Source organism: Falco naumanni, chromosome 20, assembly GCF_017639655.2.
Source record: "Falco naumanni isolate bFalNau1 chromosome 20, bFalNau1.pat, whole genome shotgun sequence".
NCBI classification, from domain to species: domain Eukaryota; kingdom Metazoa; phylum Chordata; class Aves; order Falconiformes; family Falconidae; genus Falco; species Falco naumanni.
In genome coordinates, this window is record NC_054073.1 from 740,228 (window position 1) to 756,866 (window position 16,639).

The 16,639-nt window shown below is 43.5% G+C and overlaps 3 protein-coding genes across 3 annotated transcripts; 1 reads left to right on the forward strand and 2 right to left on the reverse strand.

Annotated features, from left to right (window-relative positions):
- Window positions 1-1,723: 1,723 nt before the first annotated feature.
- On the reverse strand, window positions 1,724-2,323 carry LOC121080049 (scale keratin-like). Its single transcript, XM_040577903.1, has one exon. The coding sequence runs from the start codon at window positions 2,321-2,323 to the stop codon at window positions 1,724-1,726; it is 600 nt and encodes a 199-aa protein (XP_040433837.1).
- Window positions 2,324-5,987: 3,664 nt separating this feature from the next.
- Window positions 5,988-6,587, forward strand: LOC121080047 (scale keratin-like). The gene has a single exon (XM_040577901.1). It carries the CDS (start codon window positions 5,988-5,990, stop codon window positions 6,585-6,587), a length of 600 nt encoding a protein of 199 aa, XP_040433835.1.
- An 8,364-nt stretch (window positions 6,588-14,951) lies between these two features.
- Window positions 14,952-15,302, reverse strand: LOC121080082 (feather keratin 4). Its single transcript, XM_040577942.1, has one exon. The coding sequence runs from the start codon at window positions 15,300-15,302 to the stop codon at window positions 14,952-14,954; it is 351 nt and encodes a 116-aa protein (XP_040433876.1).
- Between the last annotated feature and the right edge of the window lie 1,337 nt (window positions 15,303-16,639).

Below are 16,639 nucleotides of genomic sequence, written 5' to 3' on the forward strand. Positions count from 1 at the left end.
TGATGCAGGCAGCAGTCAGGGGAGAGAAAGCCTTTTGGTGGTGTTTGCAGTAGCTGAGGAAAGGGCAAAAGGCAGAGAGCAGGACAGGCACTGGCAGTGCTGCTTTGCCTGGTCTTCTCAGCCTGGGAGTGGCACCAGCTCCGCCTTGTCCTGCTGCTCGTTTAATCCTGTAGGTTTCCTTGGTTTGGGGGCCCCTTCAATTTCTTGTCCATCTTCACAGCCCCTTCTGACTATAGGATTTCATATCTCTCCACACTGAGCAGCAAGTACTGCAGCCCATATTTCTTATGCCAGTTCAGCCGAGTCCTCCGCGGCAGCACTCGGCTTTGCTAAATGTAGCAGTGGTTTCCCTGTTCACCTCCTGAAATTTTCTTTGGAGTAATTATGTACATTCTTCCCATCTTGGTTCTCATTTTGTGCTTATAGAGTATATTTGTCATGGAGTAATTTAAGATATGGGGAGAGTTCAACTCTGTCAATGAAGGAGAGGCTTGTGGTTTTTTTCCTCTTATTTTTTTCTTGCTGAAGTTCTGCTGTATAACACAATGAGATTTCTGTGCCCCCCCTCCCCACCCTCCTTTAAGTGTGGCTTTGTTTACAGTTTTCTAGGCTGTGAAGGTCAGCTTTTGACATCAGGTTTCCACCCACATCAATGGCAGACAAAAGCAGTTCATAAACCCTGCAGAAATCCCACTCCTACCTCCCATGGGGCTTTCCCTGTCATCTCTGAGCTTCTGTTGTTTTATGGTACAAGAACGTTTAGAGCTAGGAAAAAAACATATTTCCATCATCATTTAATTGAGCTCTTCTGGCAAGGAGAGCAGAAGCTGTGAACTCATCTGAGCTTAGCACAGTACAGGTTCTGTCATGGCACCTATGAACAGTGGTTCAGGAAACCACACCTTCAAGAAAAATGTACAAAATATGTTAATGAGAACTAGGAATGAATTTCAACTATGACAAAATTTTATGCTGAGGAAAGAAAGTCCTTCTTGTCACTAAAAAAAACCCCCCAACTTCTTTTTCACATAATAATCTTCTGATATTTTAATTTATTTGTAGATTGTTAAATCCAAGCATACCTGTGCCTGTGATGTATTTAATCATAATGGCACAAATACAGGAAGCAATTTTAGATCACTTTGCAGTGACAGAAAATTTCTGCAGAGTACTTACTAAGTAAAGCCCTGAAAAAAAAAAAATAAAAATTAAACAGACACGCTTAAGAAATCCATGAAGGACTAAAACAAAGCTCCATTTTTGTCAAGACACTTGGACTGCTGAGAGACTTCAGGCACTTCTTCCCTACACAAGAGTGAATATTGCTCCCAGAGGAGGCTGAAGGACAAATGAAAACCAAGAGGCTCTTGTGCAACACCACGGGGTTTAATGTCAAAGAGAAGCAGAGCAGCCAATTACAGAAAATCAAGGCAGTACAAGGGGAAAGGCGTAATGCAGGTAGCACGCCCTGGTACTGGTGCCCCGCTCAGGACACAGTGGACAGCCAAGGTGGTGGAGGGATGCAGGGGATACTGAGGCTCAGCCACGCAGCCAGGGCACACCGTGGCATAGGAGAGTGAGCTGCTGGCACACACAGCCTCCTCCTGTCCCCATGCCAGGGCAGCTGGCACATGCCGCTGGTCCCCGGGATCTTGTTCCACATCCTCATGCCACGGTCCATGTTTCAGGGCTGCTGCAGGCTCTGGGCACCATCCTGACGGCTTCAGAAAGCCCCGCAGCTCCCACGGCGGGACCTGCCCCACCTCTGGGACCCAGGGAGGTAATACCCCGTGCCACAGGAGGAGAAGCCGGAGCTGTAGGACCTCCCACAACTGCCAAAGCTGCTGGACCCACGTTGGCCCCCATAGCCCACATCATCTCCATAGCCCAGGGAATGGCCGTACCCAAGGGAGCCCCCAGAGCCTCCCAAGCCAAAGGAGTTCCCATAGCCCCGCAAGCCCCCGTAGCCAGAGGAGCCCCCCAAACCCAGGGAGCCCCCATAGCCTCCCAAACCAAAGGAGCCCCCGTAACTCTGCCACCTCCCATAGCTCAAGGAGCCCCCAGAGCCACCCAAGCCCAGGGAGCCCACAGAGCTTGGGGAACCAAAGGAGCTCCCTAGCCAGGCTGGGCCTGATGATCCCACAATGCTCTCCTGGGGAAAAGAGCTGAGTATGGGGCCCGGCAAGGTCACCACAGCCGGCGGGGGGAAGATGACTGCTCTGGAGTCGGGGCATTGCTGCACACATGGCTCATTGTAGCTCTCGGCAATCGGCCGAGGGCACGTCACCCCACAGGGTCTGCAGGACTCGCTGTAGCCAGACATCCTTCTTGCAATGGCTGTGAGTCTGCAACACACAGCAGTTAGGAGATTTAGGGTAAATGAACTAATACCACAGCTGGAGCGGGAGGAGATGAACCAAGATTATTAAGCAGACATCTAATGTCACGTGTGGTGAATCCCACACTTGACATCACTGCTCTTACTTGGAGTGTGATTAATCTAATTTATTAAGACCAGCTCAAAGAGACTGAAGTTTGGTAATGTATTAACAGCAAGTTAAGAGAAGAGATGTCAGATGTAGCCAGCTATTTTAATAGTTTCATACTGCTTCCCCAGTAACACTCAGCTTCCAACAGGAATATTTGCCCTTATGGGGCAAATACTACCACAAGGTGGTAGATACTAAGAGCACTCTGGTATTTTGGAATTTGGAATGCATGTAGATCCTGAATTGGAACTAAAATGCCTGGGAAATGGTTATTCAGGTGGCATAGTGGAACTTCCCATTTTGTTCTAAGGAGAACACCTTCTGACACCTGCACTTCTCTAACCTGCCAATCTATAACATCATGCAGAATTTAGCATCAAAAGAATAAAGCTTGAGAAGGACAAAGTTTGAGCCAAATCAGACTTACCCTGTTCACCAAGGAGAATAAGCCAGGAGATGTGGATAGAGAGGCTCAGAGTGGAGACAGCTTTTATATCTTCCTCAAACTGCTTACAGATACGAAACACCCTTTAAGCCTCAGGTCCTACATGGTAACGTAACAGCCTTCACATTGATGGATTTAATTTTGCTTGCTTCGCATTGCCACTCCCCACCTTCAAAAAGAGGTGTGATACAATGTCAATACCGACTTGTGGGCATTGGTCTGGAGAATTATGAGATCTTTCAGATATCTAATACCCAACACCAGCACTGGGGCATCTACTCTTTTTATGGTAGATGAGTAAGAATCAATTAGTTATCTATCTTTTAAGAATAGTGTAGTTTGAATGAACATTGTGAAAATACATGCAAGCTGGGTAAAAAGTGGGAGAGATGTAATAGGAAAAGGGAGAATTTCAGGTATCTATACCCAGTTTAGAAACAGAGGGGTTTTAACATCCATATCTGCAGATCAAATACCAATAATTACTCATGAATTATAAGGTGGATTCCATTGTTATTTTTATTGCTGTCTTTGGAATGTCTTGGAGGCAGTGACACTTCAGAGACATTCCTGAGAATGATAAGAGGCTTTACACTCACTAAAAATTCATATTTGATGTGCTGTACCATTGCTATACACAAACATGCAACTATCAGCACACAAACCTTGTGCAAGAGCACCAATTTAGAGATGTGTGAATGAAGTGCTCTGTGTCGTTAGGTACAGCTTCATGCATGAGAGAGGGGGTCATTTATAGGTGAGAGCAAGTCGTCTGGAGAGCCTAAGACTAGAGATTTTAGGACACCAATCTGAGACCCCTCATTTTTCAGAACATGGGCAGATAGCCTGAAAATTCAGATAGTTTGTAATAGGGCTCTTTTTTCCCTCCAAGAATTAAAGGCAATAGGCATTTCAGGCATATTAGCAAAAAACTGGCTTATAAAGGGACATGAGGCTACTATTAGTCTGTAGCATGGACATGTCATAGTCTCCCCAACATACCAATACATAGTAAAAAGAAGAAATTAACACCATGAATGAAAATCAAATCATTGCAAGCACTGAAATTACAAATCGAAGTCTGATTAGGGAATCAAAACAAGTGACATAGGCATATTTTAAAATGCTGCTGTTTCATAACAAGGGAGCTTCTAAATCCTGCCCTTCTTATTTTAATATGATAATAACATAAATTGCAAGCAGTAAGTATTAACGAGTATTTGTGAAGCAGCTTAAAGTCATTATCTTCCAGGTGCCTCTCATTATTATCAGCAAATCCTGATGACACTTCAAAGGCACAGCTATCTTAAAATTTAGAGGTAATTTATAGCCTATCTTTTGCAATACTGTAAAATTAGAAAACAACACATTTGCACATAACTCTATGATGCCACAGGCTTATCCCATTAAAATAAATCCTTTTTAATACCATTTTATTAATTTCCTATTTTTTTCTTAAGTAGTCAGTACTTCGGGGTGAAGGTAAAGAAAATTAGGATTATTTTTAAAGGTATTTCTAACTGAACTTCTAGATATAGAGATTTCAAATGAAATTTTGCAATGTTTGGTATTAGCTTTAGACAGAGACCTTGTCAACAGTTCTGGCTATATAAATTAAGCCTTTTCTGCCTCTTTGGAGGCGTCACTTAGCCTAGATACTCCTCTGTTAACCCAGAGTCATTTATTTGTCTCAGAAGACTTGAGAGAAGGATGTTGAGAACGGTTTCAATGGAGCAATGCTAGCTCCACGTGGGTTATAGTTAATCTCTGGTGATGATGGGCCTGTCGTTCCCCTGTAGCATTGACAGGTGCAGTAAAGCAGACACAGATCTCCCCGCCTGGGTAAATGATAGGTAAAATGAAAAGCTTAAAGCACAAACTAAAGATTTGGCTAGGGCTTATTGCTTTCATGCTGTTGTTAGCAATAGTGATATCCCATCAGGAGCGAGCCTGCATCATGTCAGGTCTTTGCTCTGCTGTATAACAACATTTACAGGTCCTATGCCAACTGCAAGAACTTGTGTCCTGTCAAAGCCAAACTTCTATCTCTTGTTAGATGACCTTCACCTGGTTTGTGCACATGGCACCAAAAAGGGCTCCACACCGTGTAAGTACTACCTTGAATATTAAAATAGCACTGGTGTGACACACCAGTCTTATTCTGGCTTTCAGTTGATGACTGTATGGCAACCCTTCAGCTGCAAGTTCCCAAAATCCCCTAAACTGACAATCACAGGTAATTGATTGTCAGCAGCAGCTGTATCACACCCACACTAACATTTGGGAGGGACAGTGCTGAGATGACAAAATTAAAGCTCCCACTATCGCATCTGTTTTGTAACATATTAGGACCAGAGGCACAAAGGGTGGCTTAAAGAAGCATATAAAAGCTCGTATCACCCACAGCCCTTCTATCTGCTTCTCTTGCCTCCATCTGTAGTGAACAAGGTAAGTGTGATTTCATTCATTTGTTCTGCTACTCTTAGTATTCACTTTAACAATGTTTTTGTCACAGAGGTGATTCCTGCAAGTGTTTTTACAGACTTCTATCTTTTCTTTCCTTCTGAAAATGTTGTTTTGTATGTGTGCAGTATCAAGAGTCATTGCATTAGGATAGGAAGTAGATCTTCAGGCTGTAGAAATACTTGGGGCAACTTATACCTCATAAAGGGAATGAATACATATGGTCAACGAGCCTTTTGTCCTGTTCCTCTTGGATTCTTTTTCACTGGTTCTTACACTTTGTGAGTGCATCCTCACCAGTCCAAGTTCCTGCAAACAGACTTGTCTAATTTATCCAGTATTGAATTTCTGCTTCATGTAAAATTATTTGCAAAGGTGGTCATGATGGAATGAAAGAAAGGATAAAATTTGCGTTGATACCAAAACGAGTTTTATTTGTTAGCATGTATAAATCTGCTTCCCTGTTAACTCAGACAGTCATTGCTTAATAATCTTGGTTCATCTCCTCCCGCTCCAGCTGTGGTATTAGTTCATTTACCCTAAATCTCCTAACTGCTGTGTGTTGCAGACTCACAGCCATTGCAAGAAGGATGTCTGGCTACAGCGAGTCCTGCAGACCCTGTGGGGTGACGTGCCCTCGGCCGATTGCCGAGAGCTACAATGAGCCATGTGTGCAGCAATGCCCCGACTCCAGAGCAGTCATCTTCCCCCCGCCGGCTGTGGTGACCTTGCCGGGCCTCATACTCAGCTCTTTTCCCCAGGAGAGCATTGTGGGATCATCAGGCCCAGCCTGGCTAGGGAGCTCCTTTGGTTCCCCAAGCTCTGTGGGCTCCCTGGGCTTGGGTGGCTCTGGGGGCTCCTTGAGCTATGGGAGGTGGCAGAGTTACGGGGGCTCCTTTGGTTTGGGAGGCTATGGGGGCTCCCTGGGTTTGGGGGGCTCCTCTGGCTACGGGGGCTTGCGGGGCTATGGGAACTCCTTTGGCTTGGGAGGCTCTGGGGGCTCCCTTGGGTACGGCCATTCCCTGGGCTATGGAGATGATGTGGGCTATGGGGGCCAACGTGGGTCCAGCAGCTTTGGCAGTTGTGGGAGGTCCTACAGCTCCGGCTTCTCCTCCTGTGGCACGGGGTATTACCTCCCTGGGTCCCAGAGGTGGGGCAGGTCCCGCCGTGGGAGCTGCGGGGCTTTCTGAAGCCGTCAGGATGGTGCCCAGAGCCTGCAGCAGCCCTGAAACATGGACCGTGGCATGAGGATGTGGAACAAGATCCCGGGGACCAGCGGCATGTGCCAGCTGCCCTGGCATGGGGACAGGAGGAGGCTGTGTGTGCCAGCAGCTCACTCTCCTATGCCACGGTGTGCCCTGGCTGCGTGGCTGAGCCTCAGTATCCCCTGCATCCCTCCACCACCTTGGCTGTCCACTGTGTCCTGAGCGGGGCACCAGTACCAGGGCGTGCTACCTGCATTACGCCTTTCCCCTTGTACTGCCTTGATTTTCTGTAATTGGCTGCTCTGCTTCTCTTTGACATTAAAACCCCGTGGTGTTGCACAAGAGCCTCTTGGTTTTCATTTGTCCTTCAGCCTCCTCTGGGAGCAAAACTCCCGGGTGTGCTCAGCATATCAAACAATCTGCCATACTCAATCTGTCTTTAAAATGTGGAATGAAAGTTTAATTTGGATCCTTAAGGCATCAACTGCATTGTGTTAATGAATGTTTGTTTAGCAATTTAGCAGTCATTATCTTCCCCAAGGTTCAGAACAGGCAGGGTAATTGTTATTGCTCTGAGGATTTCTGGTGACATCCCAAAGGCCCCCAAATAATCACACAATTTAGCAACCAATTACCACATAATTGCAGCATTCCTAAACTAGGAAGTCAAAAAAGGAAGAATCATACATATTTGTTTTCTTTAATTTGTTGATTTTTAAATGTTCTTCCTGATATTTACTGCCATTCTTAATGGCAAAATCTTCTTCATAGTCTTAAAAAAAATATTAATAGCACAGATTGCTGGGATTTTTACGAGCTCCGAGGAATTGGAATATCAGGAGGTGAAATTACATATTGCTTGTAAGACAGGGTTAGCTTTCCCACCTCTTTTCCCACATTGATTGTTAGCCTGCAGCGATTATTTTATATTGTGCTTAAAGAAGTATGACTAAGGGAAAATATACTCTGTAAAAAAAGGGGTATTACTCATTGCTTACATTTTTCTGTTATTACCTCCTTACTAATTGGTATGGTATGATTTAAATTGAGATGTCTGTTACTCACAATTTATGCACAGGCAAATTTCTCCCAGAGAAGTCCCCAAAGAGGAAAAGGGAGGAAGAACGTTGCAAGACAATTATTATGATGCAACATAAATTTAATGAGTGAGAAGTAGAATTTAAAAAAAATGTACAGCATAAGAAAGCAGTAGGGTTAAATGTGGATAAAATTAATCATCCATTTCAAGGCAATGCTTTATAGCTGGACACCCAACTCCTACATGCAACAATAAAAGTTACATTTGTCACCTCACTGATAACAGAGAAAGGCATTAAATCAGAAATGCCAAGCTCCTGCAGTCCCATTAGCTTAGGGAAAAGCTGAGGGTGGTCAGCAAGCATTTGGCTATGGTCATGAGCTCAGTCCTGCATCTGGATCACCTTCTTAAGCTTCTGGTTGCTCCTTTGTGGTTTTACCCCCAGGATTTCTCACGGCCCACACCGGTTGTAGCGACGGTAGGACCTCCCATAAAGGCCACCTAGACCTGAAAATCCAAGGCTCCCAAGTCCTGAGGAACTGCCAGAGGAGATGGGAACCCCTCCAGCACTGAGAGCATCCCCTACAGCTGCAGATGCTGAGGATCCCACAGTGGTGTTCTGGGGGAAGGAGCTGAGGATGGGTCCAGGTAGGGTCACCACCACGGGAGAGGGCTGGATCACATATGTCGAGTCCTGGCACTGCCTGACGCAGGGCTCGTTGCAGCTGTTGGCAAGCGGGGTTGGGCCACAAGTGGTGGGAGGACACAAATCATAGCAGGACATGTCTGCAGGATGGAACCAAGTCTGAAACACAGGGAAGGAAGTAAATACAAGCAAGAAGTTGCAATTACAGCCATGTAATTAAGGTGCTGAGACGATGCAGGGTGCAAGAAACTAACTAGACACAATATGGAAATGGAATAATGTATTAGTCTTAGGTTGAAAGACTTTGGTGAAACCCAGACTTCTCTGTGCTACAGAGGACAGACAGCTCAAGGGTTAGCTCTACCTGCTCCAGAGCAGTCTACAACAGCTCCTTTCCCACAACACTCTTCCAGGATGCATGCATCCCTGTAATAGGTGGGAAGCAAAGGACAAGGCTTATGATCTCCTGTGTGATACAGCTTGGAGAAACTTTGCCGTACAACAGAGGGGAGAAGAAAAAATTCCTTAGCAGGTAGAAGTGAGGAGCGCAACCTGATAACATGACACCTGTGAAAGGGAGCTGTTATCCACCTCACAGATGGGCTTGTCTCTTAAACAGTCAAAGAATAAGTATTCTGCCTAATTCTTATTTAATCATCCCCTTCTCTTTGTGCTTATTTCATCTTACATCAGTCTTACAGAGAAAGCAACTTTCAACCTGTTTCTGAAGGAGGGTCAAACAGAAGTTGATGGTCCACAATGATCTGATAAGCAAATAGAACAGGCAGAAGCTTTACTATTGATATTTCAGTTACAGGTTACTAGTGCCAAAGTATTCACATCATTTTAGGAGGACATGATTCAAATATTTCTGGTCCCAAAGTGCTTAGGAATGGAGAAGGATTATTTACGTGGTATCCTGGTGCAAGAAGTGATATACTTTCAGTATTTACTACACTTTTGAAAATTTGAGCCCACTTATCTATCTACAGAAAAAGCTCTAAGAAAGCCAAAATCCCTGTGTAGATTCTTCACATTTGCTTCTAGCTGCTGAGCAATTCCCATGCAGAGATTTGAGCATCTTGGAACTGAATGATCCAGCGACACAAATGAAAAATGAGTCCTGCGTCCAGCACTTGCCACCCTTCAAAGAACAGCTACCGTCTTTTACAGAAAGAGCTAGTCAAGATCTCACACACACACTGATGAAAAGCATAAATCTTAGATTGCTAGAGACAAGAGAGCGTAAAAATAAAATACGATGAAGGCAACAATTCAGGACATTGAAAGATAGCAGGCAGATTCAGACTTACCCTTTCCACCAAGGAGAATAAAGCCGAAGTAGTGGATGGCAGCAACTTGCACCGTGCTGGCTTTTATAGTGTCCTAGAGTGCCTGAGGACCTGAGACATACTTTGTGTATGTAGGTATTTACCAGCCAATTGCTAAAGACTTCTTGTATGCAAAATATTCCCAGCTGATGATTTACTTTTTCCTCACTGTTTGTATTTATTGCCTTGATTTAATTTCCTCACCGTAATGTATGTATTCCACCAAAGAGGTTTCTTTTATCTTAAAATCTTATGAGCCTAGTTAATTCCTGGTCAGAAGAAGTGATTCATCTGAGTTACTAAAGAAATTATTTTGCATTCTAAGGGAAATATATGCAGTGTACGTCATTTGACACAGATGAATACATTAGGAAAGACACATGTGAACTCTCTTGTGAAATCCCCCTTTCATGGAGAGCACAAGTTTTTGACACATCTCACTCTGAAAAGGCTAGAAGTTACTATTTCTCACTCTGAATTGGACTGTAGGTTTGCCAAATTAATCTCAAACAGCCAGCCAGCCACACAAATTCAGAAAATAAAATTGTTACAGGAAGCACTTAGCAGAGCTGATTACCAGTCTCAGAGGTACTTACTGGGAAATAGATGATTTGAGGGAACATACTGTTTTACTTTCTTGACTCAGGAGGCAGGATGAAAGAGTATCAGCAGCCTCATCTATTTATTCAGTATTAAACTACCACACTTCCATAAAGAAATTTGAGACACAGCTCTGCAATTTGGGAACTGAGTGCCAAAGTCCTTAATCTAAGGAGTCTGCAGTTTTAGCTTTCTTCCTACATAAAACTCCAGGAAAACAATTCAGATCAGATTGAGGATGCATGTGAATTCTGGGCTAGTCAGAGACACTGGCACGCAAAGTCTTGCACAAGCTTACCTACAGGGTCATTAGAGACGCCAAACAGTTTAACATTTGCCATCAAATTATTATTTTCCCCTACTGCGTCTTGCACTATTATACAAAATTATACTGCAAATTAATGGTAGCTACTTACAGAACTTTATAATATTCTTGTACTTTTTTCCTCTTTTGAAAGCAAATAATGTTGTTTTCGATTTGCATGGCCTTAAAGAACATTGCAATATGCCACAATTCAATTTCTTTTTCAAAGACAATTTCTAGATTAAAACGTAATTGCATACACTGCATAAGCAGACTTTAGGGCAGGGATCAGTATTCCAATCTCTCCTCTCCTAATGTTTAAATCACGTAGCTAGAGACATGCAAATTGTCTCTGAACTGTGAGTATCTTCATGAGGATCTCCTGGGAAATAAGTGCTGATTGTACACTTTTGAAGAACAAAAGTCTTCAAAGTTCACAACACATTTTCATCAACAGCTCAGACATGCAAATAACACATTATCAGAAAATGTGAAGATATGTGACACTATTCAGACATGACCAGTGTTTAAAATTTGTGACCAGGATTACTAATGAATTTCACAAATTTCCTCACATTATACGGTGTTGCAAACCAGAGTCCTTCCATTTTTCACTTCAAATACAAATCAGTATTTGCACAAAATCACATTAAAAACCTAATTCCAGTCATCAGTCACTGGATGTCCTTAGGTACGTGATGACCCCCATCAGTGACACCAGTGACTGAAGCTCTCCTGTCCCCGAGATTTACTGGTCTTTCTCCAATAACCTTACCAACACACACATGCAGACACACTACAGCAGTATCAAAATGTTAAAAAACAGATTCCTTTATAGCAATAACCATCTATTGACTATAAGAGAAGCACGGGGTTTTGAAAACAAATTCATCAGAAAGTATAATGATGATATAAAGAAGCACAATGTTCTCCTGAAGGTGATGATATGAGCCAGTCAGGTTGTTTCGACAGTCTCATCCCAGGAGCTGAAAGCTTTGGGATATGGCTTATTGGAATATTACAAAGAGTAGTGATCCTAAATCTCAGAGTCACTTATCAGGGATGAAATTGCACACTCTGGACTTAAATTAAAAGCTCTTGCTGTGACAGCAGGTGGTACTCCCATGGGCCAGTGTGACCAAAATGCTAAAGAGCAGACAAAATGCCTAACCAAACCGAATTTTGACTCATCCACATTTTGGGAAGGTGGAGTCAGTATAATGGAGCCAGGCATATTTAATGGATGCAAACCAAAAAGATGAAAGAGACCACGGATTGTGTTTTTCATTCAGCACCGGGATAAGTCCAGGCAATAAACATAAACAGTAAACAAAACAATTTCACTAGTGGGAACTCAGCTATATAAAAAAAAAAAAAAAAAAAAACGAAAAAAAAAAAAAAACAAAAAAGTAGAAACTAGTAAGTAAATGTGCAAGAACATCTCAGATCCTTCAGGCAGCCTGAAAAAGCTATAAAAGCTCTTAGTCCTCAGAGCCTTCCTGCCTCTTCCCTTATCCCTGTATGCACAGTACAAGCTACAATTCAAGTTTCAGCTTCACAAAATTTAATATTGAAATACATTTTCACTGACAGCGCTAGCAAATACTTAGTGTCTTGCAAAACCAGCTCATGTTACTCTTTTTGGCCATGGGACCAACTTGTCCCAGCCATTCAGTGATAGATATTAACAGACGCAAGTTTATAAACCGAGAAAGAGCAGATGCAGACAGTTCTTCAGTTCCATGCACATGTACTCTGGCATGCGCTGGGTTTTATGCTGCTGTGCTATTGTCAAGTACAAGGTGTCATTGCACACACGTTGCCTGATCATGTAGACCCCACTCTAACACAGCAGGACGTTTCCAAAACAAATGCAATAACAGCTTGAGAGGTAGTGCCTGAGCTTGTCTTGTCACGAAAATTTTCTCTGTAACATAATAATCTAGCTCGTATTCTTCAGCAGTGAACAGAACACTTTCTGATTAACTACAAAGCCAGAGAAACCTTTTACTTTGGGACTGTGCTATACTTGTTGCTATGATAAGTTTTAACCCACAGAAGGCAGTCTGGGACAGGAAAGAAGAGGAGAAACGAAGCTTGAGGACGGTTTTTGCTTCGTGTTTTGAAGAAGTGAACTGCATACCAGACTTTTCTGCTACAGTTTCTGCATGCTTGAAGGAATTATCCCAACTTTGGAAAGAACATATGGGCACAGGAGTTACCTCTGAGGAGAGGTTTGTGCACTTGATTAGAAGAAAGCTTAACAGAGGATTGCAGAAGGGGATTGCCGGAGTAGGAAAATGTGCATTGTCATAAGAAACATCATTATCTGCCCACCTGAATATATTAAAGATACCTTCACTGTAGTGGCTCAGCCACAACTTTTCCCAGCCACATTGGTACTGTGGGATTGTAACCTCTCTGCTGTGTTACGTATACAGCTTGACCTACATAAAAGAAAGCTATTTTGCAACAAACTGCAAATGAACGGTGACTTCTTTGGAATGCATGTTCTTTGATCAAGCAGTAGCTTCAGCTGAGGTGGCAAAAAATATAACACGTATTTAATTCAGACCAAACTTCTGCTGTATCATAATATCAAACTATTAACTTCCCATTCACTTCTGTTGTTTGTTAAGAAAACCTACTCCTTAAAATTATTAATTCTTTCATGGAACTGATGTACCTCTTTTAATTTAGCTCCACTAATGACTGTAGTCAATATAACTTTGTCAGCATCTTTCCCTGGCTTTAATTACAGTTCAACATCAGTCTGTAAAGACACAGACTCCAAGCAAGAAATTTCACAGATATCAGGCTGTGAGCTGTATGGGCTGATGGGAAATTGAATCATCCAGAGCCTTCAGGTTGAGTTTTTCAAACCTTCTTCCTTCAGGGACCAAAGCTCCCAGTCCTAACCACCACCTTTATTACAACACAGACAATCAAGCTAGAACAAGGCAATGCCCAAAACGATCAGATCTACTAGACACAACAGATAGGAGTCAGTTTATAAAGACACAGTAAGAAAGGGTTAGAACTTCAAACCTTTTAATCTCTTTCTCCCAGACATGCTTCCCAGGCCAGCAAATTTCAAAGGCCAATTGCCTTGCAAAAACACCACATAGCCTCCTCTTCCTCCCCTCCAATATTTACCAGGGTTTGATCTCAGCAGCCAAGAGGTGCTGCAATCCAAGGTTGCTACCTCTCTCCTACAGCCTCTGCTCTGAGCAAGCTCAGCTGTGCTCAATAAAAGAATAATCTCTCCCTTCTTTTAAAGGGGTCTTCCCAAGTGTCACAGATAGGGTGAAGAAAGTCACACTCTTCCAGGTTGCAAGCTGAGAGCAGATGTAGTGCTTCAGGAAAAGGTTTGTCCCTATAATTTCTAGTATTCCTCATGTCCCTGTAGATTTTCCTGCTGTATCCCTCTGTCTTCTTTCCTACATAGATAACCCTGTCTACCACATCCATGGAAGGATAAGGAGAAACAGTATTCCCTTCTGAGCTTTTCCCTGAAAGTCCCCCTTCTCAAATCAGCTTATTGTCCCATTCTCAGCCCTCTTCAAAGACATCCATCTCAACACAAACATTTTCTCATGAAACAGCAATATTGAAACAGTGAAAGGGCCTTTTTGCATCTCTGTGGTACAGTAGGTAAAGGGTCTTTACAACCCAAACAGAAGCAGCTCCTTTACTTTCAGTTTTCTTGCTTACGCAATGGCAGGAGATGCACCCGTTGCTAGTGAGCATTGTCTCTTTCTAGCCTTTGATAAATTGTCTCAGGCATGATTTACCATGTATAAACAAAAGAAAACCTTTTCCCACACCTGAAATCTGACTTGTTCTCCCTTGGCAATTGGCATGAAATTATGTCACGGTGTTTTCTGGAACTGATGACTTGCAAAGGGATCTGTTTCACCACACACAAGCTGGAAAAGGGGCTGGGACAAGAAAGAAGTACAGGCAGACTGAGTATGATGCAGCACAAATTTAATGAGGCTGAGGAATGGAAGGAAGCAATGTAAAGCGTAAGGAATACATTTCCATGGTCCACTAAGGATGGTACGCACTCATTCCTCTCACAATGGCACACTCAGCAAAATGAGATCTTCCTTCTTCATTGTTTAAGTGAACTGTACTAAATCAGCCATGCAGAACAATTTGTAATAATTACATATTTTACCTAGTTGTTGTCAAATACAAAATAGCATAAGAGAACAAGACATTTGATCAGAAATATAAAGTAAAGCATAACAAATGTAAGACAAGCAGAGGCCTGATTTTAGGAGATGCCAAGCTCCCACAGCTCCGTTAACTCTAGGTTGTGGGTATCTAACATCACATCTGGAAACCACGGCCATGAGCTGAGTCTTGCATGCGGTCGTGCTTCAGCGTTCCTGGTCATTTCTTTCTGCTTGCTCCTCATGCTTTAACACGGCCCGTAGAAGCCACTGCGGTAGGTGTTGTAGCGACGGTAGGGTCGGCTGTACCCACTGCCCAGGCCTGGATAGCCAAAGCTCCCAAACCCCAAGGAGCTGCCGGAGGAGATGGGAACCCCTCCAGCACTGAGAGCGCTCCCGACAGCTGCAGATGCTGAGGATCCCACGGCGGTGTTCTGGGGGAAGGAGCTGAGGATGGGTCCGGGCAGGGTCACCACCACGGGAGAGGGCTGGATCACCACCGTTGAGTCCTGGCACTGCCTGACGCAGGGCTCGTTGCAGCTGTTGGCAAGCGGGGTTGGGCCACAGGAGGTGGGTGGACACAGGTCGTAGCAGGACATGGCTGTGCAGTGGAGGTAAACCTGAAACACCAAAAAAAAAGAAAAAAAAAAGAAAAGAAAAAAGAAAAAAGCAAGGATTTAAATAAAATTCTTTTTGTACAACTGAAATTTTCTGGTAAGGGGAGTATATAACAAAGTAACAGATTCCATGGGGAGCAAGATGACATTTTCCACCAGGTCCAGAGGAAGTACTTTGAAAACAGGATTGAGCTTGCATTTTCTTTAAGGAGATTGCTCAGGAAGGTAGCACAGGTGCATCTCAATCAGGAACTTACCCTGAAGCCTTGGTTTGTCAACTCACCCAGAAACCTGGGTACATGCTGGTGCTGAAAGCCTCTTCATTCCCATGGCAGAGAGTGCCCTAACCATGTGGCCATAACGTTACCCTGGGGAAAAGCACTTTCAGCACTTCCCCTTGTGGCTGTGGCGACACACCAGGAAAGCTCTTAGGGCTCTCCATGTCCTAGAAAAATGGAGGGTGACTGTAGCCTTCAGACAAAGGTGCTCTGCTGGAATGGGTAAGACTCGGCTTGTTATTCCTGCTCCAAGGCTTGCCTCTTTACTGAGCAGTTGATGATAAGAAACAATCCCACCTAACGCTAATACAGTAAATAACCTTTCCCATTTCATTCCTGTCGCTTTCTCTCATGCATGTTCCATCCTGGAGGTCCCTTCTCCCAGTTCTAGAAAATGGATAATAGAAGCTTAAGCACTTAAAATGTGTTCAATAAAAAAAGGAAGGCCAGGCAGCTGAATTCAGGAACATTTCTGGTTTTGTGTATTGCTATTAATATTAAAATGATCAGCAGATCTCAGAAGCTACAGTGCAGATCTATCCACAGTTGTCTGGAGGATGGAGAAGCAACTGGTTAAAGCTCCTTGTCTGTGGACGGACCACAAATTGAGTTTCAAAGGCAGGCATGGACTGATGATTGCTTTCTATGTGGAGACCTGGTGGCCCAGGACTGCAAGTACTGGCCAATATCCCCACATTCTTCTGATCTGCTGGCCTTAGCTGAATTTTCCACAGACCAGCACCCTACTCTGAACAGATCCAAGAATTCACTACAGATATTTTATGTTCATCTGCAGGACCTGAATACTTGTTGGAAACCAAAGTTGGATAGTCCTACCTGGCTAACCTGTGGCTAACTGCTCCATTCCATGATTTTCATAACTGACTACCAACAGAACCCCTCTCTCATATGAAACCCCCTTCCTCCCTCAGAGAAAAAAGCTGAATGTTCTGCAACATTAGTGGGGAAAAGCTACAAAATCATCAAGGCAACAGTTCAACATATAAAGAACGAACGGGTTCCAACTTACCTTATTCACCA